The following is a 15,798-nucleotide window of genomic DNA, read 5'->3' as shown; positions in this document are numbered from 1 at the left end:
CGAACGGGCTATTTGAACAGTGTGAGTTGAGGGTATTTCACTTGATCTTCAGACCTACAGGAAACTATGCCGCCCTTTAGCTTCCTATAGACACCAGTCCCAAACATAATAAAGGCTCAATCCATATTGCGTCTGCGGATATATCATCTCTTCCTCCCAACAGCGCACTCCAATTACACCTTTTAATCCCTCGGAGCGAGTCAGGGCGGCTCTTTCCTCGCCGCGTGGGGTCCGCGTGGATGCGCCAGAGGGGAGCTTCGCCCTCATAGGGGAGGGACAAACCAAGTCAAGTTCGGATCAGATCAGGACGGAAGGAGCGCACCGGCAGAGCGAGACAGACGGCACCAGGGGAGAGACGCGCGTTTTCGTGCCATTGCGCGTTATTTGTTCCACTCGTCGATTGGACAGACAGAGAGTTTCTCCAGAAGAAAGAAAAAAGTAAAGAGAATCCTTAAACGACGCAGGGGAGATGCGGCCGGCGGCGGGATGGACTTTGCGGCTTCTTCTCGTGGGTATGATGGCGCAAGGTAAAGTGCAAGCTGCGTTATTTTCTATGTCTAATGTAGTTCGGATGCTTTCGGTGCGTATTTATTTCAGATTGCTCTGGTGCAACATAATAGGCGCTGTACATGTGCTGCAGTGACTAGACGTTTAATCTGATAACTTTGTTTTAATAATCCAGCTGTGAAAAGTCAGCAACAACGTTTTTGAGTTTCTGAAAGAAGTTCCTGTGGCATCAGATCGGTAGTCGATTCTTTACTTATTTCAGTTTTGCTATCATTTAAAAAATGACGAAAACATCGTCAAAAGTGTTCAACAACCTGCACGCCAAGCGTCTTAACTCCAGCCGCGAGAAAGAGACTTCAAATTATAATTTGTGATCTCTGTCGTCCTGCTCACTGGCTCCTCGTTAACTAGGCCAACAAAATGAAATGCGGAAGAATGCTGGAGGTGCATTTTGACGATTGCAAATTGCGTTTTGAGGCACGAGTAGTTATTTAAGGAAACCAAAACAGATTAGAATTTGTTTACAGGATCCGCTTTCCTGTTTGCTGTTAGTGAGGGAGGGAGAGAGAGAGAGAGAGAGAGAGAGAGAGAGAGAGAGAGAGAGAGAGAGAGAGAGAGAGAGAGAGAGAGAGAGAGAGAGAGAGAGAGAGAGAGAGAGAGAGTACAGGGCCTGTGCCCACACTGTGCTGTGCAGACACAGTGCAGCGCGGAGGGTTTCAGGCGGGGGAGATTGGCCGTCTGCAGGGGGTTGATAAAAACCTTTCTCATTGTCACGTGCCTCTATGGATTTCATATTATATATATATATATTTTTTCTTCAATATTATCAACCCCCCCCATCCCACGCGCCTTATGTGGAGGGGAGGGGTATTACTGAGGGGAGGGGTATTACTGAAATGCACCCAGACTTAATCAGTGCCCAGAGAGCCTGGATGTGACCTGGAGCCACTCCAGGGAATAGATGCAGAGAAGCTGATTACGCAGCGGCATTTCAAAGCAGTAACATAAACATTTGCCCCGAAGGCATAAATATCGGCTATCTGATTTATGGAAGGCAGCAGATAGGCTCTTTTATGGTTTATCAGGCGCCAGGCATATATTTCATTCCATGCACGAGTGTCTTGGCTGAGGGGTGACAGTGTGTGTATGTGTGTTAGTGTGTGTGTGTGTCCCTGACGCTCTTGATCCAGATGTACAAAGCCAGGTTTGTAATGAACTCATTTGTAAAGGTTTGTGGAAAGTTGTGAACCTGAATCTCCATGTTGGACAGTCACAGCTAGGGCTAATGGGACTTCTGGGAATGAAGTAATTCCATCCAAACGGCAGAGGTTGCTGGTATTTGGGGGTCTGGAATAATGTTAGCCAGCAGTCAGGAAAGCTTTGTGACATTTACTCTGACGTGAGGATCTTTTTGTGTGACAAATTTGACATTTTGTCAAAGTCAAATTTACAAATCTCTATAAATAGTAAACAATTGTTTCACATCATTATCAATGTATGTACTTATTTGTACAAATGTGCAAATCTGACACCGTGCACTTAAGAATTTGAGAACACTTACAATTCTGAATATTTAAATACAGATTTTTAACAAAAATCATTTCACACATCCGCAAATTTAAGAAAAATTTTGAAACGCCCATAAATCTCTATTCACTTTTAACAGGTTTTTCCACAATCACAAAATAAGTAACTCAATATAACAATGAATACTTTTTGTGCGGGCAACACATCAACATAATACGGAGGCATTTCTTTTTAATTTAATGTTCGTGATTAACATGTATCTATTTATACAAACATATTTTCAACGTCCGTTCTGTGAACCAACGGTGCTTTCTGTAGGAAAGTATAAAATCACCATTTCTTGTACCATCTAAATAAAACTAGCAGACCATACTGTAACTTCAGCGCCTCTCGGACCGACTGGTTACACTTTACCATCAATATAATCAACATTCATCAATTACCCACATCAAAACACTCACATCCCAGTTGTTTGTAGGGCTGCATCTTGGGAAATGTTGACAAACAAAGGTCTTATATGACCATACCGTCAGCTAAAAATTGTAGTCTCATATACAAACCTACACTGATATTTATATATAAAGGTCCTTAGTACCTAAAAATGAACACATAATTAACATAATGTACATAAATTCAATATTTTTCTTCTTCTGTGGGTTGCAAAATGTGCTACTATTAATACGCTACCTCAGCTTGAAGGTATTTTCATGTTTCTGTCTCCTCTTTAAAAAGAAGCCGCTCTCTTAATGTATTTGAATGCATGACTGATGATCCAGTCAGTGAACGCGTGGTAACAAGGCTTATATCACAGTCACATTTATAGAGCACAACACAGAGCAGAGGGGGTTTGTGGTTAAGGCCCAACTGAGTCACTGGTAAACGTGTCGAGAACACCTCACACTGCAGTGTTCACTCCACGACGCTGTGTCCTCCGCCTTTCTCCATGAACCCACATCTCACCACATTCCACCATCTTACGCATAAAGCCTCGCAGCCTTTCTTTTTTAAATGTTCGTATCAATTTTAATCACCAGTTGATAGAATATATAATATACATCCCACAAAAATGCCAACACGTTTCACTTTAAAAGCTTTTCATAGTAGTATATTTGTGGAAATAATAATAATACCATCCCAAAGAGGACGTGTTTTTGATGTCCAAGTTATCGCACCCTGGCTTCTCTGAAGGATAAGTAACATTTCCTCAACCCCAAATAAGGCCACTTCACTTCATTTACCCACAAAAACCTCAAAAACACATTCATATACTTCTAAATGAGCCAATCCCTTTTGAGATATTGCACTACAAAGGCTGAATGAATCTCTTACATGAAACATATTCTAATTCATTCTAACCCACTTTTGGGGTAACGCGCCTTGAGCGAAAGATGTGCAATTTCTATTGGATCTGCTCATTTTCAAGGTGAAAAAAGTTCAGTTTCTCTCGGCATGAAAATGTGTCAGGGCACTGATACGTGTGCGGTCTTCTGTGAATGTCATCAGGCCTTCAATAGCACAGTATTAGACCCACATTAGAGCCTATCTGCTGAAAAAAGACAGAATTGAAGAATGAGAAAGGAAAATGAAGGGAAGTGGTCTGCGAGGTTTTGACACTGTGCTTGCAATGGAGACGAGCGTGTGACCACGCAGCGCAGTGTGTGTCCGGTGGGTCCGTTCCTGCTCCGCTATCCTTCCTCCTCTCCCCCTCAGCACCAACTGAAGGATAACAAACAATAAAAGCAGAGCATTTTAGCTCACAGCAAAGCATTTACTTCTTTATACAGTATCTACCATGGAAACATTGTGCATGATAAAGATATTAAAGTAACACCCCCCCGCCTGCTCTCCCTTCGTCTCGCTCTCACTCTCCTTTAAAAGCATTTGCACGCTCACGGGAGACTGAAAGCTAAATGGCTCTCTAAAAGTATCCTCTCAAACAGCCCATAAAACGGTCTCTTCCTCTCCATCACTTATTATCCCTCCTTCACACGTTCCCCTTTCCCCCTCTTCCTTCACCTCACACTCACTCCTCATCATCGTCTCCCTCTTTTAGGTCGACCTCCAACCCTCTTGTTGACCCTCTCATGGGATTTACAGTTTAGTAAAAGAAAAAAAACATTGAAAAAATGTTTGAGAGATTCTGCATAGCTAGTTAAATAATTCATGCTCTTACATTTGAGCACATTAACTGTACATGCTGCTGAGTTCACGCTGACCTCACAACTCTGCTCTCCTTCCTTCTATCATCCGCTGCAGCTCACTTATTCTTGTCCCATTTTCTTCTTTTAAAGGTGTCCAGTTGGAAAGGTACATTTTGGGGTGTCTGTTAGAAACCTTTTCAGAAGGGGCGTAATATTTGAACAGCTCATATAGACAAATTCCATCTCAACACCGCAGATGGTAAAGGAATTCCTATTCCTTCTGTGTCAATATGACCAGGTGATTGGAAGTTCCAATGTGCGTCTTTGGCATAAATCTTATTTATTTGGGAGTGTAAGATGCATTTTTAAAATAATAATAATAATTTACATATTTCACATTTGTAAATGTTTGTTTTCTTTCTTTCATTTTAGACATATTCCACCGTATATACATCTATCTATCTATCTATCTATCTATCTATCTATCTATCTATCTATCTATCTATCTATCTATCTATCTATCTATCTATCTATCTATCTATCTATCTATCTATCAGAACATATCATTTTCATCCATTTGTCCTTTGTGTTCTACTTTGTTTCATGAAAAGCAGCCAGGGAAAATTGTCGAACAAGATTGGTTGATTAGTAAGAAAAGGAGTGTGACAAATCCAGATGACAGCGGATAAAATCTCTTGCTCATTTTTTTCATAATTGGTTCTTTTATGATTCTCAACATGAAATGTATCTGACCATGTTAAATGTGTGCGTGTTGGATCCTGTTTTGATCAAAGAGTTATTTTAGTCGTTGGTGTGTAGCAGAGTCACTCTAACACTGTACACGTCCATTTTAGTTCTTTTTATTTCACCGCTTCTCCACTTTTATCCTCTTTTCCATCTGTCCTTTCTTATTTCTCTTCAATTCTTGTCTTTTTTTTTTGCGTTTTTGTACATTTTTGTAATTTATTTTTTTTCCACCGGTCATGGATTAGATGCATCCTTCTTCTAAACTCTATTTAGCACAGCATTTGCAGACGCTAGGCGATTACTAATCTTCTAAGTGACATCTAAAGACGTCTTTGCTCTTTCAATCTCCTCTCTTCTTCTCCCCTGGTCTTGGGGTTTTCCTATTTCCCTTTGCTCTCTAGAGGGCCGTCACCAGGAGTTCAGGACCAACTGGCTTTCTGGGGTCATTGTCGTCTGCATGAGCAGGCTTATCTCTCCCCTTTGAGTAAAAGATCTTGGTGTAATACGGTCGGCGCTGTTTCCTCAGGATTTCAAAGGGTTCTCCAAAGAAGTCCATTTTAATTAAGCTGTTTTTCTCATCTATCCCAAACTCTGTTTGGATGGTTTTAGTCAAATGAGGGTACATTGAAAAAGTGTTCCAAGGGAAACTACAGAAGCACCTCAAGGCAAACTCCTTGAGTTTGTCTTTGTCTTACTACTCCCAATATTCCTTTGTCTTTGTTTATTGCCATATTTGTCTTTTTTGCATGATCCGTCTCTACTGCGGTTGAGGGCTGGTTTCAAATAAAGATCCCAGGATTAATCAAGCCCGGCTTTTAATAACCAGATCTCAGAATCTAAAACAATAGTTTTGCTACTGTTTCATTTCATATTTAAAAACTGACCTGCTGTCAGAAATATCCGTAAAATGGCCGTAGTTTTGTCTCATAAACGCATTAACAATTGCAGTTGTCACAAACTGCCGTGACAAATGCATTGAGTTTCCTGCGGCTTTTTTGCAATAAAAGCCATATTAAATGTTTCTAATACGAAGAATTGTTAAAGTGAAAAATTAAGGCTGATTTGAATGAGAATTTTAAACTGTAACACCATTTTCTGTAAATCTCCCAGTGCCATGGGACTACGATGAAGATCATTATGATTCTGGCAGACTACGCAGCATAAAATGAAATACAACCCTTTAAAGAGATAAATAATGAATGTAAATATACTGAATTGATGACAAAAGGCTAACCATTTATAGTTTAGAGAAAATAGTTTGATAATCTTAAGGGTTATTACTTTAAATAATTTACTTTTGATGATTGCTCAATTTTGGTTACATTTTGGTATTTGAAAACATTGATTCACATTATTTCATTAGCGAGAGTTTAATGCATCACTCAATATATTCTTGAAAAGAAAATAAAGCACGGAACATAAGCAGCAGCTCAACTCGCTTCCTCAACGAGGCTGAAAAAAAAATAGAACTTCCAGCCCTTCATCTCCTGTCCTCGGGCTACAGTCTTCAACTCCTCTGCAGCAAGTTAAAATAGCTTGCCGTGCATTTTCCACAAAGTAGACATTCTGATATTGTGCTTCAGGCCCTTCAGGCTCCTTCCTGGATGATTAGTGAATAAGTATTTTGGTTGTCTGTAAAACATTTAAGCCGCAATCAAACATATACCTAAGCTAAGATACGCTGTCATGAATCTAATACAGAATAAAAACCCTCAACTGATATTTATTTCTATTGAGAGCTTTTGTGAGCTTGAAGGAAATTCAGATGTGGCAAACCACCTGCACATGACTCCTCCTGAAAAAAGCATTGCTGCTGGCGCTTTTAAAGTCATACATAAATTACAACGGCGGTCAATCAACTGGTCCATTCTGGTTGGTTACGATGGTTTCCATGATTTATACTATTTATGAGTGAACCAATGCAATCATAACATAGATATGAAAACATCATATGTGATGTCATACTATTCAAAGTGGGCATGTCTGCTTTGTGCTTCCTTACTTAACAGTTATGAATGTTGTGACTCGATTAGAAAACCCCCAAAAGTGAGCTCATGTCACAGACTTAAAATATCATTACATTTTCATGTAGCAACTTAAAAGACCTGAGAAGAGTCTCTTCTTCGCACTGTCTTTATTACCCAGAAACCTTGTGACTTCTCAGAGACAACTGGATTCAGCATCATTTCCTATTCTCAGTGTCTATCCTCTCCTCTTCTTCACGGCCCCTTGTCCAGTCACTGACCTCTCCGTCTGCTCCTCTCTCTCTCTTTGTCTCCTCGCTGTTTCCGTCCCTCCAGACTGCTGCTCATCCAAGGCAGAGGACCGACTCTTCAGGAAGCTGTTCAGAAGATACAACCAGTTCATCAGGCCGGTGGAGAACGTCTCTGACCCTGTCACGGTGGAATTTGAGGTCTCCATCTCGCAGTTGGTCAAAGTGGTAAGCGACACACAAACGCACACAGGAGTAGGTGTTCTAATCATAACAAAATCCTCAGTTTAATATGATGTCAAAAGGGGTTTTAAGCATCGTGGCTTCTTCATTTCCCACATTTCTTGTTTGTTTTTGTCATTTGTTTCATAGCTGTATGAGCAAACTTAAATGTTGTTTCACTAATAGCGACCTGCCTATAGTGTATGTTTGAGCTGCGAGATGTCTTCCAATGAGCGTCTCGATCATATTTCATAGCTTTGATAAAGAAAAGGCAAAAGATAAGCTCCAGAACGAGAGAACTGAAAGCAGAAAGTGAATGCAGTCTTTATTTAGTCGGTTCAATTTCACAGATTGTGAGAATGTCACACGGTGTTGTTGTACACTGCTGTTTTGCTTTTGCGATGTTAAGTTTGAAGCGTTGGGGGAGGGTTGTCAGTGGTGGAGGGGTTTGCTGCACATCCCCCGGTGAAAATAGGTTTTCAGCTCAAAATGGAAATCCTCAGATTAAGGGAAAATTGCCTGCAGAAACCTTTTTTTCAGACAGGACTGATATATAGCTAAATCGGCTTGCTCGGGAAGGTGAGCTTAATCTAACGGGTGAGTTTGTGTCTGTGCGCAAAAAGAAATCACCTATCTGCTTTTCCCTGTGTTGGTAGCTGTATATATTCTTTATCTGGTTTATGCGGAATACTGAGAATCAAAGGACTGCAAATCAACTGAACTCCGGCTCCAGAAGGAGGTGGAGATGAAGTGACATCTGTAACCTCTCCATCTATTATTAACTTACTCAAAGTCAACCTGTTCCGTCAATCATCAGAGGACAAAGTTAAAAGGACAAATTCCATCTGTTTTTGAACATTTTGTGAATGATGTTTTCCTAGCTATAGTTTTAGCTATAGTCTTTTGTCTTCTTTGAAAACTCCACATTCAAAGACGTTTGTTACTTACTTTGTTACACAGTTACTTCGGCTGATGTACCAACCCACACACACATAAACACACACCCGCACACGTGTGTGTATCACACAGTGCATTTCCTACATTTTAACAAGCCATCTTCCTTCTCTTTGTCTTTGCAGGATGAGGTGAATCAGATCATGGAAACAAATCTATGGCTCAGACATGTAAGTACACACACCTGACATAACCCCATTTCTATAGAGTCAGAGGAAAGGAAAGACTGAGGAGGGTTATGTCATCACTTACCTATACATATAAAGCAAACTCAATATATGTGTGTGTGTGTGTGTGTGTGTGTGTGTGTGTGTGTGTGTTTGAATGTGATACATCACTGAAATATTAAAACACAGAAAAAGAAATATAAAACATGAGAGAAGTGAACCAGAAAACAAAGATGTGTCAGATATACACACTTGAATGCGATCAGCAGGGGATCAGTGTCAGCATCATGGTTTGTCACGTCGGGTCCCTCAGCAGATCCCTGACCTCTTGACCTCCCACAGCTCGCTAGTCTCTCAAATACCTCTGTCTCTGTGGTCCAAAGCCTGATACCTTTAAGTTGTCATTTCTTTCCTTTACCTGTATTAAATCTGAATTTATTTTTTGAAATATACTGTAGGCCCCATATAATTTAGACTGTAATTTACCATCAGCATTATGGACATTTATTTTTCAAATCAGTGACTAATTGAAGCAAAACAGCAGTTTTATAAATTATATCTGGATTATATTGGGATTGCTAAACTTTCGAATTAAGATGCATCGAAATTGCTGATCTCATTGGTAATGGCTGAGCTGTTTATTTATTTCAAGGCATCACTAATGAGAAGCTGTGCAAACACCACAGTCACTAAAAAAGATTTTGACTCCGTTGCGTTTAGTGTTTTAGTGACATTTCAGACAGCCCCCCCTTGGTGCATTGCATCTGTTTGGCTTTGGCACGGCAGGGGATTCCTTCTGTTACAACGTACCGTGTTTCTAAATGTGTTCACTGTCATTGCACCTTAGAACCAAGCTCCATTGACTACTTTTATGAAAGGGATACGAGTTTGATCTTTTTTATGTATTTAATTGCGTATGAATTTCAGGTTGAGACTTCCTTTTTGATTAATCTAAAACTAATACTAATTTAGTTTCCTTCCCCCAACTATTTTGTTTATTAATAGTGAAGTTAATTTATTAATTTGTGAAAAACTCACTTTAAGTTCCAGGTAATTATTGTTACATTTAACAAAAATTACCTGCTTTTCATATAACGAGAACGAGAGTAAATGTAGAATAATTTATTTTTGTGACAATAAGCCATAAACTTCAACCTATCAGGAATAACATCTCCAACCAATCATATCGTAAACTCCCATGATAAATAAAGGAAAAAGCCACTGAAGCATGAAGTGGTTAATTAAACAGCTCTTAGATCATAACAGAATATTAATTCCCCTTGCTAATGAGTTCATTCGTCTTGAATGCAATCCAAATAGCCAAGACTAATGGATCTACGGCTCATGCGATGTTACCCGCAGGTATGTTGGATCCGATGCAGTCATCAGTAAGCTATTTATGCATATGCTTCTTTGATTGCTGCTCATTGAACTGCTTTTTATTCAGATGTATTCTAGTTAATTCCTTGCGGTTGTGGTTCTTTACCTACGAGGAAATGCATCAAACAAGTACAATTTGCTCAATTTTCTTTTAAATAACACTCACATTCCTGTCAACGGACCTTTTTTTGCTATGTTTTTTTTGGAACCGCCACAACAATACATCAAAGGTTCTGACTATGCATTTCAAAATATTCCCATGGAGGGAATAGTACTGTGTGCAGTGTACAGTGCAAACACAACACGCATGGCTGGCTGGCTCCCCAACAGGTTCTCAGTGTTTTCCTCCTCTTTGGAAGGTTTGGAACGACTACAAGCTGCGATGGATGCCGGTGGAGTTTGACGGGATCGAGTTCATTAGAGTTCCTTCAAACAAGATCTGGAGACCCGACATTGTGCTCTACAACAAGTGAGACTCTCCATCATTATCATTAGCGCGCTGTTTAGCTTCAACTGCAAATAATCTTCTACCAACTCTGCAGTTGCCCTCAGCTCTATGGGGTGTTTTAGCTTCTTTCAGCTTATGCTTTTGGTTTCAAGGAAAACCACCTCAATGCTTTAATGAAACATGTTTTCCAGCAGCAGCGGACGAGCCGGCGAACATAGTGGAGCATTTAGCAGCTAAAGAGACGTCCGTTAAAATTTTGTTAAGAATCTTGCTACCTGTGATGTTAATGAAAGGAATTTGTTGTATTTCATAATAGAGCACCAGTGTCTTTATCCTATAAATGCTTTATTACCACCATAACCTCACTGTTTATCTTCTCCCCCTTCCGTGTTTCTCGCTTTCATTTTCTCCTCACCTTTCCTCCCATTGTTCGACATCTCTGCCCCCCTCAAACCTTTGTGTCTTAACCAAAACCCACATATGCCTGTATCATGTCTCCTCGTATCCTCCCTGCCATGGGACTACTTCTGCTTTATTACTCACACATCATGTTCAGCGCTGTAGGTGATTTCCTCGTGGAAGATAAGACCAAGGCTCTCCTGAAGTTTGATGGCACCATCACCTGGGTTCCTCCAGCTATTTTTAAATCCTCCTGCCCCATGGACATCACCTACTTCCCCTTTGACTATCAGAACTGCTCCATGAAGTTCGGCTCCTGGACTTATGATAAAGCCAAGATTGACCTTGTACTTATTGGGTCTAAGGTCAGTGTTGGTGACCGTGTCCAAGTCTGGCGTAACTACCTGCAAGAAAAGTATCGCCTACTCTCATCCATATAGATGCTACATGCATTCACTCTAAAGATCATGGTGGCATTATTAGGGTTACCTGCGTCATAAACTAGGAACAAGGAGTTTGAATGAAGTGGACATATGATGACGTTCTGTTAACCACGCTGGCATGTTTCTTGTTACTAATCCAGTACAAACTATATTAAGTGCTGTGACTCCGTTGGCAACACTATTTTGTTTGCATGTGGACCTAGAGCTCAGGTGAAAATCTCTTTCAATTTGTTTTGCACATTCCAACAAATCCATATTCAATTACAGGACAAAAACTGTAAATCCACAATCCATGAGCCAAATATGTATTGTACTGTCTGAAAAAGGAACTTTACAATTTGTAAGCAGATTGTGAATGTTTTATCCTGTGTTAAATCCCTGCATGATTGGAATTTAACCTCCAGGTGAATCTGAAAGACTTCTGGGAGAGCGGAGAGTGGGAAATCATTGACGCTCCTGGCTACAAGCACGATATCAAGTACAACTGCTGTGAGGAGATCTACCCAGACATCACCTACTCCTTCTACATCCGGCGGCTGCCCCTCTTTTACACCATTAACCTCATCATCCCCTGCCTCCTCATCTCTTTCCTCACAGTGCTGGTTTTCTATCTCCCATCCGACTGTGGAGAGAAGGTCACGCTCTGTATCTCCGTCCTGCTCTCCCTCACTGTGTTCCTGCTCGTTATAACCGAGACAATCCCCTCCACTTCGCTGGTCATCCCGCTCATTGGAGAGTACCTGCTCTTTACAATGATCTTCGTCACACTTAGCATCGTCATCACCGTGTTCGTGCTGAACGTGCACTACCGCACGCCAATGACCCACACCATGCCCGATTGGGTGCGCTCGGTGTTTCTCAAAGTGCTGCCGAAGATTATGCTGATGCGGAGACCAATTGATGACGACAGCAAGCCTGGAGGGTTGGATATCAGTAGGGAGTCAGGAGGAGCCGGAGGGGGAGGAGGAGGCGGAGGAGGAGGGAAAGGAGGGAAGAGACAAAAGAATAGCTTAATGCAGGTAAGGCATCCGCATCCCAAATCATCTAGTCCACTTGGGCTCTTAGGCTGTGAAATGTATGTCAGAACCTGTTCTACAGCAGAAAGTTTAGGAGGCTAATTCATTCATTCAAGTGTGTCTGACCCATGTGGATGTCCAACCCTCAACCAACAGACTGTGTTTCTAACTCTTCCATGGCTTGATTGTCACACCATACAACCGTCACTCATCTTCAAGAGCTCTTCTAAAAACCCATTACTTGTTACTTCCTGCACAAAATACTTTTAAAGAGTTGTCTCTTGCGGAAAAAAAGGGAGCGCTATTATTGAGTCACAATGAACATACATTGAAAGCTAAGAGGAAGCACTATAATTTAAACAAAGCCTTTCAACCCCTGAAACACTGGAAAATAAAAATATATACTTTACCTTGTGTTAGTGTTGCAATTGTTGGTACATCCCAGAGATCCCAAAGAAATAATTACCCCAGAATGTCAACTTGGAGTTAAAGCAGTGAAACTTAATCCAAACTCTGTTTGTGATTCCCAACAGGTCAGAGGAGGCTCTCTCAACTGCCTGGAGTTCGGGGACAGTAAGTTTTCTTCCGCGGAGGGTTGCACCGGTAAGAAATGCCCTTGTCCCTGTCAGCATGGGAAGGAGACTCCAGAAACACCAGACTTGGGGAAGATAACACGTCAGCTGAGTCACCAGAGCATTAACACCGTGGTGGCTTTTTCTGTGGTGTCACCTGAGATTAAACAGGCAATCGAGAGCGTCAAGTACATCGCTGAGAACATGAGGAGTCGCAACAAGGCCAAAGAAGTGAGTAGTTCGTATTTTGATTCTATTACATTATTCAGAATGTCAATGTTGAATAAGATAAATAAACCACTGCTGTTCAAATGACAGCCTTGTTTGCTTATGTATACTTCGCCCATCAGACTTTAATGTAATGGTAGTTGGCTGAAATATGAAAAATACGACCCAAGTTGTAGGGAATCACAATCATGAGAGGCACAAGCTCCCCAAGGGGCACCCGAAGCCATCACACAAAAGAGACTCCATTCTGTGCTACCATGAAGACAAACCCTAGTTATGGTATTGTATGTGTTCAATTTAACACCGACAACAATAACATGCTCATTATTCACAATTTTTGCAAACTAAATTTGGCTATTTTGAGCTTTACCATATTAGTGAAGGTAACTTTTGGGTCAAGTCACATAAGAAATATAATATTCCAGTGTTTATATACTTATAATAAACTACAGCCGCTCATAGGAAGCAAAAAGACATCAAGTATGTCGATGCATGATGTATTTATGCAAAACCACGCTAAACAGTACTGGCACGCAAGATGTTTACTTTGATTCTGTGTTGCATTGTTGCAGATCTTAACCTGCTAGTTAATAATAGTGTAAATTAGAACCAAATAAATGTTGATGTCATTTTGATGTGAATTGAGAGCTCTCCCTTCTCTCTCTCTCTTGCTATCTTATAAATACAGTGGGTAAAATCTCACAATGTGTAGAAGCAGCCAGTTCTTTAAACGTTAGGGTTGTATTGTGATTATCATAGATATTTTCTCCTCTGTAAATTATGTTTTTTTTTTCTGTTGGCTTGCAAAAAGCGTTTGGCCGTTTTTTCTTTGGGTATTTCGCTCTTTCCTTTCTCTTTTTTTGTAATCCTCACCTCTGACAAACCAATCCCCTGTAAATCACATGTGTCCTCTCATCATCCTCACGTGCTTAAACCAAAAAACAACAACAACTTCTCCTTCATTTTCATCATTCATATGTCATCGCTGACACACTCACGCCTGATGTTTTCTCCCCACCTTTGCTCGCAGGTGGAGGATGACTGGAAGTATGTTGCCATGGTGATTGATCGGATCTTCCTTTGGGTGTTTGTGACAGTGTGCATCCTGGGAACCGTGGGCCTCTTCCTGCAGCCTCTTATTGGTTTCTTCTCATAACTGCCAATCGATTAGGGTTCACTGTTGCCCTGTGTAGACCGATCGTTGACAAGTTCCTTACTCTCTGTTCTCAGATGGCCAATCAGAAGACCTTATTTTGAGTTCTAAAGGTCTATTTGGTGTGCTAGTTTTGCTCCTTGCCTTGTCCATAGAGCAAAACATAGACAAATTGACGATGAGAAGAAAAAGGGTTTGACATTTTCTGCGTGACTAAAAAACGCCTTAATTTTTTTACCCTTTAAGAATGCTTATTTTACCTGAAACTGCACTCTGCCTTTCTGATAACTGTCACAAAACAACAAGTAATGCAATTGCTCAAAGTGTGTTTTCTTAGCATTTTTGATCATTTAAACAACTTTAAGAAAAAACCTATTCAAACTGCAAAAAATTTACAGTTTACACAAATCAAATGTATCTCTTGTTTTGTCTGTCAGTATGTGTGACACCATATTGTGGAACTGAACATTGTGCAGTCAATGCAGCCTGTCCAGAAATACAAAGCAGTTGCGGAAATTGCTGAATTTCATCCTGTCATAACTGAAATAATTTCTGTAGCATTATGTAACTTCCTTTCATTTTAGCAAAATGTTTAGTTAGTGTGTTGAAGCCTCATAATCTTATTTCCCACATGGTTCTAAAGAAGTATTTTAGGGTTTGAGTCGGATCATAACTTTGCACATCCAGCAGTCCTTCCCGACCGGGTACCGGAGAATTCAAATCTGACAAATGTTAGCGAGCTAGGAAGCCCGAACCTCCAGACCCTGCAGCAAACAACCCCTCCCCCCATTGAGCTGACTGGTGATTGTCATCCCCACTTCCCAGCTGGATTCATCAAGTTGCTCACTGCCAGAGCCGAGCAGGCATTTTTCTTTTCGTGCCATTTACAATTAGAGTTCAGATTTCTGGCACACTTAGCAGTGCTTTTACCAAATAAGGACGGGCTGTTCTTCCATTTTGTAATTAAAAAACACGTGTTTATAAATGTTCTCTGATTAATGTTCCCCAAGGTAATTGGTTGGCCTAGTAAATATCGGATTAAATGGTACTTGATTAGTTGTTCCCGAAATAACATTTCTATTGATTCAGGAGAGGATTCTTACATCCAATTCCAATTATTATTTTTTTTCACTTTTGATTAAGTTTACTATTAAGTGCAAACATGCAACACACAAAACATGGATGATGCTCTGATCATGAATATGTATTTGTTGGATGACGTCACTATAACAAAACTGTTTACTTTATTTGATTAAATTTGTCCCCATACCTTTTGTCTATATGATAAGAAAATGCACAACTCATGCTAAAGTGGGCAAAAATGTTTGTGAAAATTATTTCAGCCTTTTTTTGTCTTTGAACTTAAATAAATGCAATATTTGTTCAAATAAAATGCATAACATTACCTGGTAGAGGTTAAAAGATATGCCTTGTGAAAGGGACATTAGCATTTTTGCATACACTTACACTAACACAATGACTCGGGAGGTTTGCTCAGATTTTTTTGTTTTCCTTATTCACAAAACAACAGCCAATGAGAGATGTGATTTAGCCTCCAGTTGCACTGTTTAAGTAATGTCTAAACTGCATTATTATGCATCACATCTTACATTACAAATATGTTTTTCATGTGAAAAGGTATTTGCTGATAATTTACAGATTGTGTCAGAACATTGAGAGTA

At 40.3% G+C, this 15,798-nt stretch overlaps 1 protein-coding gene across 2 annotated transcripts; it reads left to right on the top strand.

The window, feature by feature from the left end:
* The first annotated feature begins 180 nt into the window (after window positions 1-180).
* Window positions 181-15,509, top strand: chrna6 (cholinergic receptor, nicotinic, alpha 6). Of its 2 annotated transcripts, XM_040187375.2 has the most exons (9): window positions 181-527; window positions 7,223-7,362; window positions 8,436-8,480; window positions 10,217-10,326; window positions 10,862-11,069; window positions 11,552-11,636; window positions 11,745-12,166; window positions 12,697-12,966; window positions 13,994-15,509. In XM_040187375.2, the coding sequence occupies exons 1-9, from the start codon at window positions 470-472 to the stop codon at window positions 14,117-14,119; spliced, it is 1,464 nt and encodes a 487-aa protein (XP_040043309.1). In that variant the 5' UTR covers window positions 181-469; the 3' UTR covers window positions 14,120-15,509. The 2 variants fall into 2 exon arrangements, with proteins under 2 accessions (XP_040043309.1, XP_040043308.1); XM_040187374.2 differs by having other exon boundaries at window positions 11,552-12,166.
* Window positions 15,510-15,798: the final 289 nt, after the last annotated feature.

Source organism: Gasterosteus aculeatus, chromosome 9 (assembly GCF_964276395.1).
Source record: "Gasterosteus aculeatus chromosome 9, fGasAcu3.hap1.1, whole genome shotgun sequence".
Taxonomy (NCBI): domain Eukaryota; kingdom Metazoa; phylum Chordata; class Actinopteri; order Perciformes; family Gasterosteidae; genus Gasterosteus; species Gasterosteus aculeatus.
The sequence above is the reverse complement of the archived record's forward strand: the minus strand, read 5'-3'. Positions and strand labels throughout refer to the sequence as shown.